The sequence below is a fragment of the Cebidichthys violaceus genome, unplaced genomic scaffold (assembly GCF_023349555.1).
Source record: "Cebidichthys violaceus isolate CVI_PGR_0920_01 unplaced genomic scaffold, fCebVio1.0.p SCAF_61, whole genome shotgun sequence".
Taxonomy (NCBI): Eukaryota; Metazoa; Chordata; class Actinopteri; order Perciformes; family Stichaeidae; genus Cebidichthys; species Cebidichthys violaceus.
The window spans coordinates 632,034-651,950 of NW_027176828.1; the positions used below are offsets into that span (position 1 = coordinate 632,034).

General features: G+C 44.6%; 1 protein-coding gene across 5 annotated transcripts in view; it reads left to right on the top strand.

Moving 5' to 3' along the window:
* Positions 1-1,486: 1,486 nt before the first annotated feature.
* The window catches only part of LOC137890084 (diacylglycerol kinase beta-like), a 63,618-nt gene continuing 45,187 nt past the window's right edge, over positions 1,487-19,917 (top strand). The window contains exons 1-12 of one of the 5 annotated variants that reach the window (XM_068734179.1): positions 1,487-1,978; positions 5,674-5,750; positions 10,217-10,237; positions 11,241-11,391; positions 14,594-14,656; positions 15,065-15,319; positions 16,503-16,655; positions 17,073-17,122; positions 18,140-18,214; positions 18,905-19,024; positions 19,256-19,373; positions 19,783-19,871. In XM_068734179.1, the coding sequence (XP_068590280.1) occupies positions 1,912-1,978; positions 5,674-5,750; positions 10,217-10,237; positions 11,241-11,391; positions 14,594-14,656; positions 15,065-15,319; positions 16,503-16,655; positions 17,073-17,122; positions 18,140-18,214; positions 18,905-19,024; positions 19,256-19,373; positions 19,783-19,871 (1,239 nt within the window). In that variant the 5' untranslated portion in view covers positions 1,487-1,911. Of the gene's footprint in view, positions 1,979-5,673; positions 5,751-10,216; positions 10,238-11,240; positions 11,392-13,153; positions 13,316-14,593; positions 14,657-15,064; positions 15,320-16,502; positions 16,656-17,072; positions 17,123-18,139; positions 18,215-18,904; positions 19,025-19,255; positions 19,374-19,782; positions 19,872-19,917 lie in introns of those variants that run through there. The other 4 variants (XM_068734181.1, XM_068734180.1, XM_068734183.1 and 1 more) reach the window with 4 other exon arrangements.

Below are 19,917 nucleotides of genomic sequence, written 5' to 3' on the forward strand. Positions count from 1 at the left end.
TTTGAATACAATCATTTAATCAGAGGTGATAAAGTCAGATAATGCACATATATTTCATGTGTATTTTTGAAGGTAATTACAAGTAAACTTCTTCACTATGGTTGGAGGACTTGTATTAAATGCAACAACATTGCTGCGACATGATATCTGGTAATTAAATCAGGTCATTTATCCAAATTATAAGGAAACAAGTTGTTTCCTGACCTATAGTGCTGTCTGGTCATGCGGGTACTTCTGGTTTTATTTGTCCAAGTTTTTGAGCATCTTGTCATTTCATAAACGCGTTTAATTAAATCAGAGATTCACACGAATATCACTTCTTCCACAAGCTTCCACAAGCGCAACTGTGATTTCCAACCCATGAAAATATGGTTGACGTTGTGAAATGATTGCTTGGCTAAGGTGAGAACAAAGATCTTGAGTTAAAATAATAATGTGACGTAACGCAACAATGTATCTACCGTTCATAAATAGTGGACTTTGTTACGTAACCTTCTAAAGGTAAAGGCAGCAGTTGTTTCACACGGGACTCGGACAGCGGTCTCATGGGTGAAAGTCCTATGTACGTTTGACGTATCCACCACAACCCCCACCCGTCTTTGGTGGACTTTCTCGCTTTTTCATACTCATTATTATATCGCTAACCTTTCAACAACCCTCGCTCAACATACTGCGGATGCGTATTGTTTCAGTTTTCAAGTCTCTATCAAGCTGCAGGAGTTAAATGTGTTTTGACGTTACGATTTATAAATATAGTGCTCTGGATTGAAAGCTATGCATTCTGTCCAGGAGAGTCCTCAGAGCTCTTGTGTCCTGTTCTCCATCTCTCTCCTCCTCCCGTTCTGCCGTAAATCTCTTTTTGTTCATATTTTGCTGTCATCCTCGCCGTCTCTTTCCCTCCTCCATCTTCTAGCTCGTCCACCTTCTCCCGTCTCTTTCTCTGTCTTTGAAATGACTTGGAGATGTTACAGATTTCTTCTGTTGTAACTACATTTCATATTTTATGTTCAGTCCAGAATATATTAATGATCTCTCTCTCTCTCCTCTCTCTCTGTCTGTCTCTCTCTCTGTCTTTCTGTCCGTCTCTCTCTCTCTCTCTCCTCTCTCTCTGTGTCTCTCTCTCTCTCTCTGTCTCTCTGTCTCTCTCTCTCTCTCTGTCTCTCTGTCTGTCTCTCTCTCTCTCTCTGTCTCTCTCTCTGTCTCTGTCTGTCTCTCTCTCTCTCCCTCTGTCTCTCTCTCTCTCTCTCTCTCTCTCTCTCTCTGTCTCTCTCTCTCTCTCTCTCTCTCTCCCTCTGTCTCTCTCTCTCTCTCTCTCTCTCTCTCTCTCTGTCTCTCTCTCTGTCTCTGTCTGTCTCTCTCTCTCTCTCTCTGTCTCTCTCTCTGTCTCTGTCTGTCTCTCTCTCTGTCTCTCTCTCTCTCCCTCTGTCTCTCTCGCTCTCTCTCTCTCTCTCTCTCTCTCTCTCTCTCTCTCTCTCTCTCTCTCTCTCTCTCTCTCTCTCCAGGTCATAGAAGGCGTCTTTTGTTGCAGCCCTGCTGAGAAACGAGGAGTGGTTCTTCACTGTGACAGACACTTTTATATTTGATCACAGTGACCTAAACACTTGAAAAATCCTGCTCAATTAAACATCCTCCTCCTCCTCCTCCTCCTCCTCTCAAGCGGCCTCGGTCGGTTCAACTCTCCACCTCCTGAGTGCTCCCAGAGGCGCCTGTTCTACAGAGGCAGAGATGACACCCCAAAACCTCTTCGCCTCAGCCTTGTTACACAACTTGACCCGAGGATAACCGTCAATCCCCCCGAGCGGCACTCATAAGACCGACGCACTCCCACACACAGAGCCCCCCCCCCCCCCCCCCCCTCCTCCCCCTCACCCTCACCCTCCCCCTCCTCCTCCCCCCCCGGCTCCAGGCAGCATGGGAGACGGGAGCTGGGTTTGTCTGAGCCCAGCTGAGTTCACCCAGCTGCAGCAATACAGCGAGTGTGAGTACCCACGTGTCTGAATCGGGGGGGGGGGGGGTTCCATGTTTGGTTGAACTGCGGTGTGGATGATGTGTGTGTGTGTGCGTGCGTGTGTGTGTGCAGCTGATGCTGCTGCAAAGCTGTGTTTGCAGAACCAAATATTGTGGTATTCATGCTATAGTCTTTATGCAACTCAAATTCAAACGACTGTAAGTAGGTTTGAGGTCCCACTAATGACACACAGGTGAACACACACATTCATCATACATTCATTTAGATTCAAGTCCAATCAATTCAAATTGAGATTATTTTGCTTTGCGAGACTTTTTTATTCTTAGTCTTAAGTCATCTATATCATAAGCGTATCATTTCCCATTTTCTATATGCATATATGCGATAGCATTGTAAAACAAGTACCGGAGCAGGATTTCAGGCGGGATATTTGGCATCATATCGTGTTTCCACGTTTTATTTTATTTTTAATGTTTTTTTAGAATGGCAGCTATTAGCCTGCCGGGTGAGCCTCTGCCCTCTAACAACCACATTTGCTAGTCAAAGGAGCGCCGGTCCTCTCGTTCCTGCTGATGACCAGTAGAGTATTAGTCTCTCACGCGAGCTGTTCAGCTGAGGCATTACGCGATCACGTGACATATATATAGACCTGGATGAGGTAGAACCACAACACGTCACACCACATTGTAACACAGTGGTTACCAAAATGATGAATCCTGACTTTATGTGTGTGTGTGTGTGTGTGTGTGGATCTATACTGTGTGTGGGGTTATTTTAAGCGAGCAGGATGTTGTATTATGCAAATGATGTCGTTACTTCGTGCATGAATTCATATTGTTTAGGAAAGAAGCCTGGAGCTTCTTTTTCCTTTTCCAACAGCAACAATAAACCAAACTCATTCTATTTTTCCAGCTTTACTTGGGATGTTGGCAGTTTGCAAAATCAAGATGACGTAGTGGTGGGACAGGAAGTTAAGAGTCCACCTGCAGTGGATGGATGTCTGTGGAAGAGAAGGTCTTCGTTGTAGCTTCTGGAGTCACTCGTTTGTTCGTCCTTTGCCTCCAAGATTACAAACCAGAAGGTCCTTCAGGGAGCTCAGCCCTCAGCCGAGGCCGCTCCGCTCTGGAGTGTTCAAGTTTAATGGGGTCTGAGAACTGGGTTCAGTAGTCTTTCTGTAAACCTGCCGACAAACGAGACTAACTGGAAACGACACCTCCTTGACGGAGGTTAGGGAGGTCAACCGGTTATGCATTCGGTCAATGTGTTAATTTACGCTCCGAACATTAATACATTCACCCGCTCGGCCTAGACGCTGGCCTATCGATCGGTGACCTGATCAAAATGCGGTAATAAAGTTGGACAAAGCCAGCAGAAAAGGAAACAAAAAGTCACGACATTTACACAAAACATTAGAACCGGATGGATATTGAGCTTTGAAATGCAGCGCAGAAGCTCACTGAGTCGTAGAGCAGCGTACCAAAAAAAGAACGCTCTTCCTATATCTCTTATATGTCACGTTCATTTTGTGCTTCTTAATCTTAAATACGACCCTGATTCTTACCAGCTTCATGGGTGTCGGGCTGTAGGAAGCCGTCGTCACACAACTTTTGCTGCTCGCTACTTTTGCTTCGACAGCTTCCAGTGAGTCTTCTCCAGGAGACCCTGCACAGGAATATTCTGGTTTCCTGTCCTCACTCACGCCGCCGTCGCCGTGGTGGAGCAGGGCTTCTGCTTTACGAGCCCCCGGATGGCAGCGGAGACTATAATGGAAACGTGATGAATGTGCACACTGGGGAAGGCCCCTGCAGGGCCGGCACGGTCTCATTTTTACTGATGGTGAGGAGCGGGAAGGACGGGGAAAGGCTCGTCCGTCGCCTGGCCGATCAATCACCGACTTAATGAAGGACGCTGGCTGTGTTGGTCTCTGCAGATAGAAATATGCGAGGGAGCAGTTAGCATCGAGCTAAAGGCCTGGTGTCATTAATAAGACATATAATCAAATGGAACTGAAACAATTAGCTCGTCCATCGATCACAACCATTTCTGTAATTGATTTATCATTTGAAGAGCTGTTTTTTTTCCTTCTCAAATGTCAGGCTGTGATGGTTTTCTTTGTGATAGATGACAGTAAACAGATTGTTGTGTTTTGGACTATGGGACTAAATAAACACAAATAAATTGGGGCTCTGGAAATAGTTTTGGACTTTTCTCCAACCTGTTACACATCATTAATGTAGAAACAAGCAGGCGATTAATTAGTAATGAAAATGATCATTAGCCGAAGCTCTAATATAATCAGTTAGAGCCGAAACGATCTGTTGATGAATTGATTAGTCGATCAAGAGAAACGACTCAACGTTCATTAACGTCTTTTCTGAATCAGTCAGGAAGGTTGAAGTCCATGAAGAACGGGACTTTCACCCAGCAGACCGCTTTCGTCTCCCAAGTGACACCAGAAGTCAACGTTGACGTATTTGTCACTAAATGTTCGTAGTTATTTGAACCCAAACCGCGATCTTTACGCAAATGAATCAAGTAGTTTCTGGACATTTGCAGGTAATCGCACAATTTTTTTTTTTTTAATAAAATGACCTTTCATAAGATGTCGTTTCAAAATAGTGAAAGATACACCATCATTCAAATATTTGTCTTTAATTAATAAGAAACTCAAATATATTAAATGTACAATGATATAAACAGAAAGCAACACATCTGGAAAGCAAGCCAGCAAATGACTTCAAATTTAAAATGATTTATGAAAGTTATAGTTGATTAATTCTCTGTTTATTGATTCATTCTCTAATCATTTCAGCTTTCCTGTAAAGGATTGTTATTTCTTTTGTGAGATAGTAGTGCTGGGGACTCGATCTGACAGTGATTCATGCTCTTCATCCTCTTCATCCTCTTCATGCTCGTGGATCTCTAACTAATTCAGCAGACTGGACGGTCTCAGCGGATGTCCCCAATCACATGTCCCTCATCTTACCTGAGATTGGACTCACCTCTCTCTCTCTCTCTCTCTCTCTCTCTCTCTCTCTCTCTCTCGCTCTCTCTCTCTCTCTCTCTCTCTCTCTCTCCGTCCGTCCGTCCATCCGTCCGTCACCGTGGACATCTAATGCAGGACAGAAATAGGAAGGCATTACGCGCTTGCAAAGCCGCCGAGCACTAAAAATAATGAAGTGCGGTCTCTCGTCCCCTCGTTGATTATGAGAGCTAACGTGATTGGCGGAATCGGGTCTTGAGCGTTCGCCTGCATAAGTGTGCCTTGAGATCTTCTCTCACATTTTGTCCCACTGTAATTGTTTGACAGATGACCGTAGGAGGAGGACGGTACAGTGTGTGTGTGTGTGTGTGTGTGTGTGTGCATATACATGGGTATTTGCATTAGCATGTTAGCAAGTGAGAAAGACACCATGTCCCCTTTTTTTTTTACTTTTGGCTAACAGGGTGACTCACAGGCTCAGCTCCACTGATGCAGCACTTCCTGGTACAGATGAGTATTCATCAGGACATCCGTTAATGAGATGCAGCATGTGTTTGTGGAACATTTTCCACTATGATTATGAAGACGTCTTGTACTCTGTGCTCCTCTGCTGCGAGGTTTTTGTTCAGGAGCGGATCAAAGCGAATGCATTGCAGCGAATGTGATGACACAGTTCTGTCTCTCCCCCCCCCCCCCCCCCTCCTGTCTCCTCCTCACTCAGACTCCACAAAGAAGCTGAAGGATGTGCTGGAGGAGTTTCACGGTGAAGGAGTCCTTTCCAAATACAATCCAGAGCAGGTGGGTCTGCACCACAACCCCCCCCAAACCCCCCCCTCCATTATCCTCCACATGCTTTTATTCTTTTCTGCCGCTTTGATATTTTGTCTCTCTGCACACACACAAACACACACGGCGTGACGTTACCGGATGGTTGGTTAGGTTCCTCTGATTCAGTGTCAGTGTGATATCAATCACCAGAAACGCTTAGTCATTCCCCCCCCCCCCCCCCCCCCCCCCCTCCTCCCTGGAGAGAAGCTGTGCTGGAGACACACCCTCAGCATCAACTGTGGCGCCTGACGTCAGCAGACCCGCTCCCAGCTGTGCAGTTAAGACGGACTTTGGACGGTGTGTCCCTAATTTGTTTTTTTTTGTCAGTTTTAACTCCAGCACATTTACCCGCCTCTCATCCGCGATGTCTCTGCCGAGCGCTTGCAGACGGAACGATTAACTGCCAGTTGACCTATTTTATTTTCTGTGCTATTTTTTTTTTTCTTCTGATCCTGCGTGAAATATTCAAGGGATGTGTTGAGAGCAGATTAATCAACTTTTTTTCTGACTCACTTTTGTGTCTTCGTCGTCTCATAGTGTAAAGGTATTTCTGCCGGGAGCAGTTTGACACTTTTTTTGGCAGCGGCCTGTGGAGAAATACTCCATAAACTTTACACTCAAAGACCAATTTGACCGTTGTTTTTGATTTTCATTGGCATTAATGAAAGTAAATAATAACTAACTATTAGTGGACTTACTGCTTGTTGTACTTGTTATTATCAGGCGGCAACTTCCGGTTCTGCCGAGTGAAGCCGATGCTGAAGTGTGTTAAAGCTGCATTCTCTCTAGTGTCCACCAGGGGGCGACTCCTCTGGTTGTATAGAAGTCTAGTCTAAAATGACTCTACTTCTCTCTTGATTTATTCCCTCAGTAAACATTGTAAACATGAGTTTATGGTCTCAATCTCTAGTTTACAGTCTTCTTCAATACAGCATGATGTTCATTTAGTACATTATGGTCCATTTAGAGTCAAACAGACCAGAAAGCAGGGGATGATTTAGGGGGCGGGGCTTACTGTGATAGTGTTTTGAGGCTGTATTCACATTCACATGTGTCCGATTGATGACGCCCAGACATCCGACTCCTCCCCCACAGTATTGGCGCCGTGTCTACACATGCATATGAATTTTAATAATAACGACCGTTATCGTATCCCAGGATTCGTTTATTCCTCCTCCCGGCATCTCGGCCTCCTTTTTTTCCATCCATGTGTTATACTTTCCCCTTTCTTCGCCTCCTCTCTTCCTCTTCCTCTTCACTCTTCTTCACCACCTCTTCGTGATGACATGACTAACAGGCCGCCTGGACTCCGGGCGCCAAATGAACCAGACTTAATGTTCATGTGGTCTTACTGAGACTATCACCTGGCGCCACGGTGACCACTGTGGCCCTGTGCCATCCATCAGTGTGTGTGTGTGTGTGTGGGTGTGTGGGTGTGTGGGTGTGTGTGTGTGGGTGTGGGTGACTCATCAGTCCCTTGTGCCAGCTGTAGTGGAATCTACTCGAGACAGAAGAAGACTATGAACTCTACTTCATACTTTCATTTAGCTTCTTTTTTTTCTTTTTTTTTTAGCCAATGTGTGGCTCTGCCTTTTCTGAAGGATTTAAAAGTTTTAAAACCACAAAAAAAAAACAATGATTGACACTTTTAGCTGTCGTGTCGGCTTTTTTCTTTATCGAACAGAGCAGCAGACAAACGGCAGCATCACGATGACGGACGAGTGACAGCGGCTCTACGTTACACCCGCAGGGTTTCCCTCCACCGCGGTTAAAGACTTCGTCAGACTTGACGAATTATCCCAGCCATTTAGCTGCACTTTGTTTTTGTTGCATAATTTATGATGTCACATAAAAAAAGTCTTAATTTAGTGTCACATTAAACAACAACCTGTCAATATAAGGCAGTTTAAATGTTTAAATGGTTGCTTTGTGACATAAGAGCCGGGAAACGTTTATCATGAGGGGAGCAACACACGAAATAAATCAATAATATTAAACAAAGATAAACCTAGAAACAAGCAAATATGTGAAGTAGTAAGTGTTTGTTTATTTACAATTAAAAAGATAAAATGAAAACACAAAAATCTATGTAAAAATCGAATTATAAAAATGCATTATTTTGTTATTACCGACCGTCTCTGTATATTTTTTTATTACATTTATTATTATGTTCCCGTACAGCTGAACTGCATTCTCAACTACATTTCGAGGGAAAAGTGTTTTCCACAGGATTACACTCGCAGTTTGAAACATGTGCTTAATGTTGCGAATTAAGAACAAAGAGCTACAAAACTACTGAGTTTAAATCCGTCTCCTGGTGCCCCCCCCCCCCCCCCCCCCCCCCCCCCCTTTTCACGATGCATTTTTAGGGGACAGGCCTTTTTGTTTCACCTGCCTTTCTGACAGCCCCGCCCTGAGAGAAAGATGAAATGAAGCGTGTAAATGTGTCACAGCCGCCCTTGGGGACATATTTACAGATTGGCAGCGTTGACGGGGGAAGATGGTCGTGGGTTGGACTCTGTGGTCGACGTGTTTTCCAGAAGGAGGAGAATTCCTCAAATGCATCGTTTCACGACGTCATAGTGTGTGTAGAGTAGTTTGCGAAAATGCTGCCGAGCTTCTCGATGCACAGAAAAAATGAAAGCCTCGCGGGTTGTTTGGCCAAATAAGGAGACGAGAGCGATGTGAACGATGCCTCGGCCGGCTTCGGGAGCTCTCGGTGGGTGGGGGGGGGGGGTGTAGGTCAACACTGGGGGGAGGATGGGGGAGGATACAGAAGCACATTAGAAGCATATTTCCACCAAGTCCTGACGTGCAAAAAGGGGATCCGCTTCACTTTGTCCTATTTTGGTGTGAAAGCAAATGATCCCGGAGGAGGCGAAAGCGGTTTAGTTTTGCTCGTGCTGCGCTCTCATTATGTTTGCTTAGTTTATTTGCATTCAGGGTTCTGGAGGAGATGAGACGGGCCGAGACTCCCAGCGCTGAGCCAGGCGAGGTCCGAGATGCTGATGGCAGTGAAAACACAGCAGCAGAATGTGTGACTTATGATACGAGGATCCCTGGTGGAGCTAATCATATTAAATGTATAAATATCTCCATGTGATTACTTTTTACGAACAAAATATTAGTGTTTTTTTAATGGTGTCGCAGTTGACTCCTACAAGATGCACAACAAGCGATTAATTTTAATATAATGAACAGAAGGGATGAAACGATATTGTTACTGTACACGGTGCTGTGGGTTTCTCCGTCCACCATGATAAGCAAGCGCCAGGCAGCATTTACTTCACTTTTGTTTGAATTGTCTAGAGAAAGTGCAACGGAGCGCTCGCTGATTCCGATCTTCATGTCCGACGTGTCGCGTTTGAGCTTTGACAATGAATGAGTGACGTCAGTAAGTCGACATGCACAATACCAGGATCTGGATGTCATTAGTTACATTTGACAAAGCAGGCGGATCCTGGTTGAATTTGAATTACATTTTTTTCGGGCGCAGACCCCCCCCCCCCCCCCCCCCCCGTGGCCTTTACCTGCAGAATTGTATTCAAAGAGACGTGTGCCAATAAGGGAGCGACTCAAAATGACCACAAAGAAACATCAAAGAGACCAAAACAACCACAAAGAGACACAAAACAACTACAAAGAGACCAAAACAACCACAAAGCAACTACAAAGAGACTCAAAATGATCACAAAATTACCTCAAAGAGACCAAAACAACCACAAAGAGACCAAAACAACCACAAAGAGACACAAAGCAACTACAAAGAGACTCAAAATGATCACAAAATTACCTCAAAGAGACCAAAACAACCACAAAGAGACCAAAACAACCACAAAGAGACACAAAGCAACTACAAAGAGACTCAAAATGATCACAAAAAGATACAAAATGACTACAAAGAGACACAAAACAGCCTCAAAGAGAAACAAAACAGGTCCAAAGAGACTCCCAACGGCTATGAAAAGGGGAAAAACAACCTCAAGGAGACACAAAATTACCAAAATGACAACTTCAAAAAGATACAAAACTGCAAACAGACACAAAACGGCGACAGAAAGAGGCTAAACGGCCTCTTGCATGTCTGTGCCCAGCGTCTCATAATAAACCCATGATTGCACTTATGCTTGTTTCATTAATCACCTTTAATTCGACTTCAGCATGTGGTCAAGATCGCCTTGGACGACTTTTTAAGCGGTCGATTTGTACAGCCGGATATCTTCGTGCTGCGACTGAGCGACTGCAGCACAGCGAGACCCAAACAGTCACCTGCAGGAGTGAGCGGCAGCAGAACCAGTGTGGTTCTGCAACGCTAACCACCACCACCACCAGAGACGCACTGTCGCTAACCCCTTCTCTTCTTCTACCCTCACGCTTTCCTCATTCCTCTTTCTTTCCTCCCTCTCCTCCTCCCTCGTCCCGACCGTAAAAAACAGAAGCAAGACGTTCTCAACCAAGTAAGCCTTCAGCCGCGCGGGCTCTGCATGCTGTGTGGTGTCTGTGTCGGCAGACTGCATGCACATTCTGTCCACTAACACGACATAACCTCATCCCCACCCCGCCGCAGACGGTCTGCTGCCATCTGAAAAAGGAAAAGGGCCAAAGGTCGTTGAGTTGGGTGGAGTGCTGCTATGCACCCACTACATGGCTGAGGGTTGGGGGGGGGGGGTTGGAGGTAATGGAAGGAGCTGAGGAATCTTGATATGACTTGTTTTGCTGTCTATTGTGCTTTTTGTTCGCTGTTTTCTTTTTTAAAGCCATCAGACCGCCAAGAGGTTTTAATCTGGATGCAGCTTCCAGCACCTCCAGTCCGCCCTTTTTAACCCTTAAAGTGATTTTTTTTGTTTTTCTGTGGTGGTCAGTCGACCGGTCTGGCCTTTTCAGTTTAAAGGTCAACGTCTAGCGGCCTTAACGCGCCGTTATTCTTGCTTTTTGTTTGACATGCTCACACGTCAGGATGTCTTTTAGAGTTGCTGAATTTTCGGAGCTTTCACGCTGCGAACAAAAAGGCACCAACCTGATCACGACGTGTGAAACGGACGTATCGGAAAATGTACAGTATCTGAATCAAGACAGCTCAGACCACATCCAACTCCTTCAGTTCTTACCTTTCACAATAAAAGCCCTAGACACTGGGTAACACCTGACAGCAGCTCAGAGGGTACAGCAGGTTACCCCTGTAGTTTTGATGCAAAATATTCACAGATGTGTATTTTCATGCTGTTTATTCGTCTTGCTATTGAAAGTGTTTCTCTTTAGTGGCTTTGAAACCATGTTGTCTCTCAGCTGGTACTCCCACATCATCCCAAAATCAAGGCTGCAGACCTTCATTCACTTCAATGGAAGTCCATCACATTTGTCGTCGTCGTAACAAATGACTAAACTTCACTCATAAGTGTTCCTCAGTAATTGTGTTTAACCTATTTGTTCTTTCCACCACCCCCCCTCCCCTCCATGCAGCCCATTGATTATGAGGGCTTCCAGCTCTTCATGGCCACTTACCTGGAGAATGACATCCCAGAGGAGCTGTGTCAGCACCTCTTCACCTCCTTCAAGAGCAAGACGGGAGGATGCTCTCCCGATCCGTCCCGCGCAGGAACGAGCTTACTGGGTAAGGCCTTTTTTTTTTTTGTTCTTAGAGACGCCGCTGATCACGCCGTTCACAGACCTGTTGGACGGTCTTGTTCTGAACTCAAAACGTCAGGCCGGTCTTTTCCTGGAGATAATCCACAAAGACAAGCAGCTCAATGTCAGGATGTTGAACACAATCTGACACAAGGGAGATGAAAACCATCCCGTCAACGTGGGATTAATAGGCACATTAATACAAGTAGAGGAAATGGGGCACTTTGGCAAAAGACCCAATTTTCTTGGTTTTGGTAGGAAATCTTTAAAAGCATGCCTCACCCAGGATGTCCTGAAACAGACTTGGCCTCTTACTGACCTGATACCGACGCATCTGTACGAGATCTATCTCTGATGTAAACCCATCTGTGTCAGAATCAGACGGGAAAGAACAACTGAGGCAGTACAAAGAGCGAGACAGTCCAAACACAGGACTATCACTCATGGAGACCGCTCTTCCGTGTCCCGCGTTAAAACCAGGTTTAACATTGACTTCTTTTACAGCTGTTTTATTACGTAACTTCTTTTTTTTACGAGCACCAATTTACGTGACTTCCGTACTCATCTTACGTAACAAACGTACATATTTTAACCCCAACTACCATCTCTTTCCAAACCTAACCGAGCGGTAAAGTTGGCAGCCACAGCTGTGGAGTTCAGGAACAACAACATGAAAGCATTTGAGCAGTTGAGCCTTGATCGTACGTGTTTGTTTTTTTTTGTTTTGGTTTTCTTACTTCTTAACACAAGAGACGATCACACGGACTTTAATCATGCCGCATCGTCTCTTTTCCAAATGAGTGGACATTTCATACATTTCTTTGCAGCAAAATGTAAAAAAAAACAAACCCCAGAAATATTCACCAAACGCTGACTCCACTGACCGGTGAACCTTCCGATCATCTGCTCCAGGTGTAAACCTCGTCTGCCTCCATCCCGTCCATGCGAGTGCGGCGTGGGCCGGAGTCCTCACTGCGGAGCAGCTGAGGAGACAGATGGACGGTTGAATTAGAAAATCTATTTCTGTGGCAAAAAAAACAAACACTCAGAGGGGCTAAAGGTTCAGAGAGCTCGCAGAGCTTCATGTGTGACGCCCCAGCTTTCACTCTCTGTGCCACCGTTCTTCTTCTTCTTCTTCTTCTTCTTCTTCTTCTTCTTCTTCTTCTGTCTTCAGTAAGGTTTATCTGATGACTGCAGGAATGGCAGTAAACACATCTTTCCCTGACTGCTGCCCCGTGTAGCCTAAAATTCTTCAGGGCGTCTTCAAAGATGAATGGTGCCCTGTGGTGTTGCCTTGAAAACAAACAAAAGTTACTTCTGCGTTCAGTGTTATTCCCCAAAATCCAGCCAGTTTTAGTGCTGTAATATTTTCATTAGCGACTACTGCGATTAGTTAGACTAATTAGTTGTCGTGTCCATGTTAAAGGAATATTTCACCCTTAAAATGGCCATTTTACATATCAATTGTTCACCTTGATGTCGAGAAGAAAACTCATAAAATGGCCAAAACATGCAGCATAATCCAAGTTTCATTCATGCAGTCGTACGCTCACTACTTCTCAAACACATTGCTGTAAAACCTTCAGGCTCGCAGCGCTTGAGACTGTTTAAAATAGTCAGGCTTTAGTGAAGACGCATGTGTTTGGGGAGCAGTGTTCGTATGACTGGATAAATTAGACTTACAGTTTGTAAATCGATGTTTTGATATAGTTTAGTATAGTCCCCCCCCCCCCCCCCATTTAGTCTCTGGATTTTCTGGTGAAGTATTCCTTTAAGTTATCTTCAAATTGTGCCTAAAACCTGAAGAACTAATCATATAATTATATATGTAGATATTCTCATGGCAGACGGGGATTATTCTGCTCGGCTTTGATCCATGCGGGCAGAAGCAAAAGTACACATGGAGGCAGGTAAACGAACACGTCGCAGCTGCTTGTTGGCGCATAAGTAATGATAAAAAGCAGGTATTTCGTGAGCTGTGACACGCCGTGTGTCATCGTCATAACTGACGAGGAAAAAATAATGAATGAAAGAGTTGGTGTGACTCCTGCTGCTGCTGCTGCTGCTGCAGGACTCACGCAGCCTGCACTGCCACCTGGTGGCAATCTTTGATAACATGACATGAGTCAGTCTGGATGGAGCTGGATTCTGGACTGATTGAATCCGTCAGTATCTTCAGATGACCGTTGAGATGTAGATTTATGTTTTTGTGTCTGAAGTCAGATGAAGGAGATAAAGGGAACAATACTGACACCAATTATGCCGCCTTAATGTTTCACTATATGTAACTATATGTGTCCTGCTCCCTAATACCATAATAAATGCAATTATGTCCACTAATTGACATCAAAGATCCAAACCAGGGCTGTTAAATTGTCATACTATGGATGGGCTGCACCAAAAAGGATATTATATTATTATTATTATTTTAAGAGTCCATTCAAACCTCTCTTTAGACGTGAGTTTAGTTTTTTTGCTCTTAACCTTGATGTTCCAGAGACTTAAACTGTGATCCAGCGTTAACTTTAAACGTACACTTGAAAGTTAAGGGACGGCCTCAACCCAGTCTACCGGTTCTGGAGCTGAACAGGACGATTGGACCAACAGTTCGGGTCTTTTGAAAAAGTGTCATATTTACTGTGCTGGTTTTTTTCTATTGTTTTCTCATATTGCTTCATTAATTCGTGCAACAAGTTTTTTTTATCAAAAGAGGAGATATTGGAGGTTTTCTGCTGAGTCATCATGAGTAACGTCAGGCTAACTAAATTATGTTAAAGTTACCCCCCCCCCCCCCCTCTGTTATAGCTGATTTATTAAGTCCTAACAGAACACACAGTTAAACTCATTTATTTTCATTTGGGTGGCAAATATTTTGATTACATTTTTATTAAATCTTAGAATTACTGAACGGAGATTTGTTTTTTTAATCGTGCAACACAACTCGGCTTTATTTAAAACCTACATTTACTCCTTTTAAACCTGGCTTTGCTGAACTCTGATTATAACTACTCTTATATTATATTACAATTATTAATATATAAATGTTATCTATTAGGTGATTGTGTCTTATATTATTATTATGAGTGTCATGAGGTATTAAGACATATACTTGGCGTTTTTGCACTGCACTCATTCTTGCTGCGTCTGCTGCTGTCTCCCCCCCCCCCTCAAACAATGACTGACCGCAGAAGCCCGCTCCATTGACGCAGGCATCTCTATTCAGACCGAAGTGGCCTGTGCCCCCATTACAGGTACTGCAGCAGGCGGAGTAGCCCGCACCATCGGGGTGATGTCATCTTAATGGGACGAGGGCCCTGCTGGCCATGACCTCCTGCTCCCCTCGTGTTGTTGTTGTTGTTGTTGTTGTTGTTGTTGTTGGGCTCTGGTTGTGTCGATGTGAGTTCATGGTATTTTGCCTGTGGATCAGTGGAGGACTTTGTGAGTGGTGTTTGTGGAAGGTTTGAAGGCAGTGTTGTCATTTCCTCTGCTCCCTGTCTGCATCCCGAGTCTGTTTTGGATCGTTGTCGTCACGTTTTACAACACGCAGTATTTGTTAACGCTCCTACTTTCCACCTCCGCTCTCTGTGCGCGAAGCATCCTCAGCTCATTTGTCCTCGTCTTTGTCTCCCTCCGCCTCTTTTTTTGTGTCGTCCCTCCAGGGATGAACGGGAAAAGCATCCTGTCTGCCATGGGCCGGCACACACCGGAGCCGTCCGGCACGGCGGGCTCGGCGGCCGCCACCTCCCCTTGCTCCTCTCGCTCCTCCTCGCAGCGCTCGGGGACGGGGGCCCACACGCCGGGGGGGCCCCACCGATCGCCCTGCACCCAGGTCAAAACCTCAGAGGGCAGCGGCAACGCCCTGACCCCCAACGCCGGTCCCGCCAGGTCGCCGGTGTCCCCCAAACTTTCCCCAGGTGAGATTGACCGCAAGACTTTAAACGTGATAGAAGTCACCGAAAGACACGAACAAATGTTTCTGATGAAGTTGGAATGAAAACAAAGTGTGTCTGTAAAAAAAGACACACAAAAACAGTTGGCTTTAGATAATGCCTCATTTGCATATTTAAACATAACATTTCAGAAATTCAGTCTTGATGCGAGAAATCAACTGGAAAAGTTCCATGATGATGTATATTAGTTAGAAGTGTCTTAAAACTGTATGTATTTTTATAAAACATATCTTTAATCTTTTGTTATGGTGAATATGGTGAAAATAGATTTTTCTTTTAATGGCTGTGACAGTATTTCCTGATTTATGGAGTGATTCAGAAACATTATCCAAAACTCCGTCTGTAAAAACCTCCGACTCTAATATGTCAACAAAATGAAACGAGAAGTTCACATTTCTGTTTTGGAAACATGCAAATTAGCACATAATTAATAAGATACTGCCTCATTTGCATATTTAAACATTTAAACATTTCAGAAAAATTGTCTTAATGTCAGTAATCATCTTGGGATGTTTCATGGTGATATCTGTTAGTTGAATGTTTTTAGTAACAACGTTTTCATTTTTTTTTACATTTAATTGCGCTCTACTGGCGATCTGATGTGAATATAGTTAATATTGACGTGATTTTTTAAACTCTGTCACATATATTGTTCCATTTTTGTATGTTGTGCCACTAAATATTGTTACACCCAAAAACTTAGGACCATCTTAAACGAAGAAACGTCTCCTGTGGAGTCCTGCCGTCCCCAGTAAACAGTTACTTCTTGGGCTTTCTGCCAGTGATTAGTGAAATATATCTGATTTTTTAAAAAAAAGTCCATGTTTGCACGGTCAAGTCAGGACATCTGAGCTCATCTCCTCATGTCTGCTCCCTTTTTTTTTAAAAAGCAGCACAAGTAAAGATAAACAGCACGCGAAAAGTGTTAAAACTGTGTTTATGATGCTGCTAATCCTGTTATGACTTTTCACATTGTTTACACCCGTCACATGACGCCGTGTTGTTTTGCTCAGCGGTATGCGGCGTCTCCGTCTCCGTCTGTGAATAGTGCTTTTTGTCAATTCGTTATCCGTTCATTTTCACCACAGAACGGAGTGGAAAGACGCGAGCATTGCGTTGAACACCTTTTTGCGTTGTGCGTCAACAGAGAGGAGCCACTCCGAGAAGCATTTGTCACTGCGGAGGAGCCCGTCGCCCCAGAAAGGCCCCCCCCTGCCGTCGCCCCAGGTGGTTTTTCTCAAGGACATCGTCTGCTACCTTTCCCTGCTGGAGAGGGGGACGCCGGAGGACAAGCTGGAGTGTGAGTGACGGGGATGGGGGACGCAGACGGAGGGTCAGCTCCTCTGGGAGGGGGGGGGGGGGGGGGTTCAGCTGTCTGTGTATATGTGCCTCATGTCAGCTCAGGTTAACAGCAAGAGTAACAAGGCTGTTCCCTGTTTCCCCGGGTCCTCAGGTACCCACACAGAACAGTGTGGCATGCTTAAGCCCTGCCGTGCCCAGTTGACTTCTTTACTGTCTGATGCTATATCGGTGCACGGCGACAAGACGGCTAATCTCTGTTAACTGGCGCCCAACGCTTTGCCTACAGAAGTAGCCCGCTCCGGCTTCTTTAACCCTGTGGCCATTTGGAGAGAGTCCAAGAACAAATGTCTCGGTCACCAGTTATCCCACGGTACCCGAGTCATCACGGGATCTCTGTTCTCTCCATTCCCTCTAGTCATGTTCCGGCTGTACGACACAGACGGGAACGGGGTTCTGGACAGCTCGGTGAGTGTCTCCTCTCTCTCTCTCTCTCTCTCTCTCTCCCCCCCCCCCCCTCTCTTCATCTTTCTCTCGGTGTCTTGTCTCTCTCTCTTTGCCCTTTGCACACAGCAGCTCTAAGAATAGACACCCGAGCTCTCGGTGACAGCGGTCGTGTTTACACGAGATCATTTGTAACCTGCTGTTCAGTTTAATATTCTGCCACGAGCTGAAGTGCTTACATGAGCGAACATTTTCTCCTGTGAATGTGTTGTACAGTATATGCAGGGAAATGCATGGACATGGGCCCCCCCAGACTTTATAGCTGTTTAGCCTCTTTCTGTTGTGTTTTTGCATCTTTGTAGTTGTTTCATGTCTCTTTGTAGTTGTTTTGAGTCTCTTTGTAGCTGCTTTGTGATTGTTCTGCATCTCTTTGTAGTTGTTTTGATCTCTTTGTAGTCTCTTTCTTTCTTTTTGTAGTTGTTCTGTGTTTCTTTGTGATTGTTCTGCATCTCTTTGTAGTTGTTTTGATCTCTTTGTAGTCTCTTTCTTTCTTTTTGTAGTTGTTCTGTGTTTCTTTGTGATTGTTCTGCATCTCTTTGTAGTTGTTTTGATCTCTTTGTAGTCTCTTTCTTTCTTTTTGTAGTTGTTCTGTGTTTCTTTGTGATTGTTCTGCATCTCTTTGTAGTTGTTTTGATCTCTTTGTAGTCTCTTTCTTTCTTTTTGTAGTTGTTCTGTGTTTCTTTGTGGTTATTCTGAGTCTCTTCCTAATTGGTACGCCTCTCTTTGAGTGCATCCAAAGCATAGGCTGCATGTCAGACAGTGTAACAGGGGGGCTCATTAGTGTGTATTATTAGTTTTTTATTTTATTCATTTATTAGTCATTTACTCATAGACTTCTATGCAATCAGACTTCTTTTGGAGTCGCCCAAAAACTTATAGCATTTCTCTTGCCTGCCGTCTATGTTTGAAGTGTATGAGAGTTGATTATGTTCAGCAGGAGGTGAGGCTAGGTTCTCTTTGTGCGAATCTCTCTTTTCGTAGGAGCTGGATCGCATCATCAATCAGATGGTGCATGTGGCAGAGTATCTGGAGTGGGATTCAACAGAACTGCGACCGGTGAGCAAACACACTCTCCAGTTCTATAAGGTCTGAGGCAAAAGAGGAACGTAAATAAACAGGCCCCTCTGTGGAGGTTTGATCATTACTCACTCAAACGTAATGAAACGTAGAGAGGCATCCAGCTCGTGGATTTGAGCTTTTAAGAAGAAGAAAGACATGATGAATACGTTCAAAAGTCTATTATTGGCATTTGGCAACGAAATTCACACCAAAAATGGTGAAACTGAAAACACAAATTTTACACATTTTATAAAAAAAGAATATGAAACCCTGAGTACCTCCACCATAAATCAACAGTTAAAATACGTGGTAGTGTATCGGTCTCATTCATTGTTTGTATAGCAGGGACAATTCACAATGCGTACAAAAATAGACCAATATGGCCCATAATATTATTGATAAGGAGCATAAATAACTAGGATGTAAAACGAAATGCCAGACTGATCCTGTTCATCTCCTTTTTAAAGAATTCTGATAAAACTGCCCTGTTATTATTATTATTACTGCACCAGATAAACCCTAAAGAGAAGGAGTCTAGTCTGTTTGTCTCTACCTACTAATAAGCCTTATGGAACATTGTTTAAAACCATTTTTAATAGTCATAAGAGTCCTGTTTTCATCCGTAGTGAGTCGTAGGCCGGTGACTGACTTTGGTTTTAAGGACGATTTCTGTCTCTGTCACTTTAGATACTGAAGGAAATGATGGAGGAGATCGATTACGACAGAGACGGGACGGTGACGCTGGAGGAGTGGATCAGAGGAGGCCTCACCACCATCCCTTTACTGGTCCTGCTGGGCATGGAAACGGTACGCATCTCTTTCACCCGCTACACCTCTGGAATACATGTTTCCTGTGTGTCAAAAGACGTCTTTAAACAACAGTTTCATTTAGGTCTGTGAGGGTGTGGGACAGTTTTTACAGTTGCGCATGCCGGGTCAGGGTTTTTTTTTTTTTTGTTAATTCGAGAGTCCTCAATAGACGAGCCGCCGAAAGGACAGTTTTGACTTCTTCTTCCGTCCCTTGTTGTCTCCTCCTAGAACGTACAGGAAGACGGGCAGCACGTGTGGCGTCTGAAGCACTTCAACAAGCCAGCCTACTGTAACTACTGCCACACCATGCTGCTCGGAGTTCGCAAGCAGGGCCTCTGCTGCTCATGTGAGTCCTTCTCTAACTCCGTCCGTTCCTCCTCCAATCTCCGGCTGCATCTGACTTCAAATGTGTCGTGCCTGAGTGCCTCCGAGTCAATGTTGTTGTTGGGTTGTTTTTTTTTTTCCCCCAATTTAAAAAGTCCTCGCAGTCATCATTAAAAGAACATTAACGGCGTCACGGCGTGTCATTTCGCTCGCGATTGAATCCTGCAGGGGAGCAGTTCTCGAAGGCCGATGTCGTATTGGAATTATCTCTAATGTGCTAAACATTTTTTGTGTTTTATGAAATCCCCTGCAAGCCTTGTTTTGTAGTTAAGATGAGACGGGGCCGATACGCGCCAGACGTTTAATAGAACGTTTGAATATCGACTGCGGTTCACAAACTGTTGTCTCTGTCGTTGTTGTTGTCCCCACAGTATGCAAGTACACGGTGCACGAGCGCTGTGTGTCCAAAGACATCGCTGCCTGCATCAGCACCTACGCCAAGTCACGAAGACACACCAACGTGAGTACGGACGCCGCAATGAAAGGGTTCATTCTGCGGCGTGAAA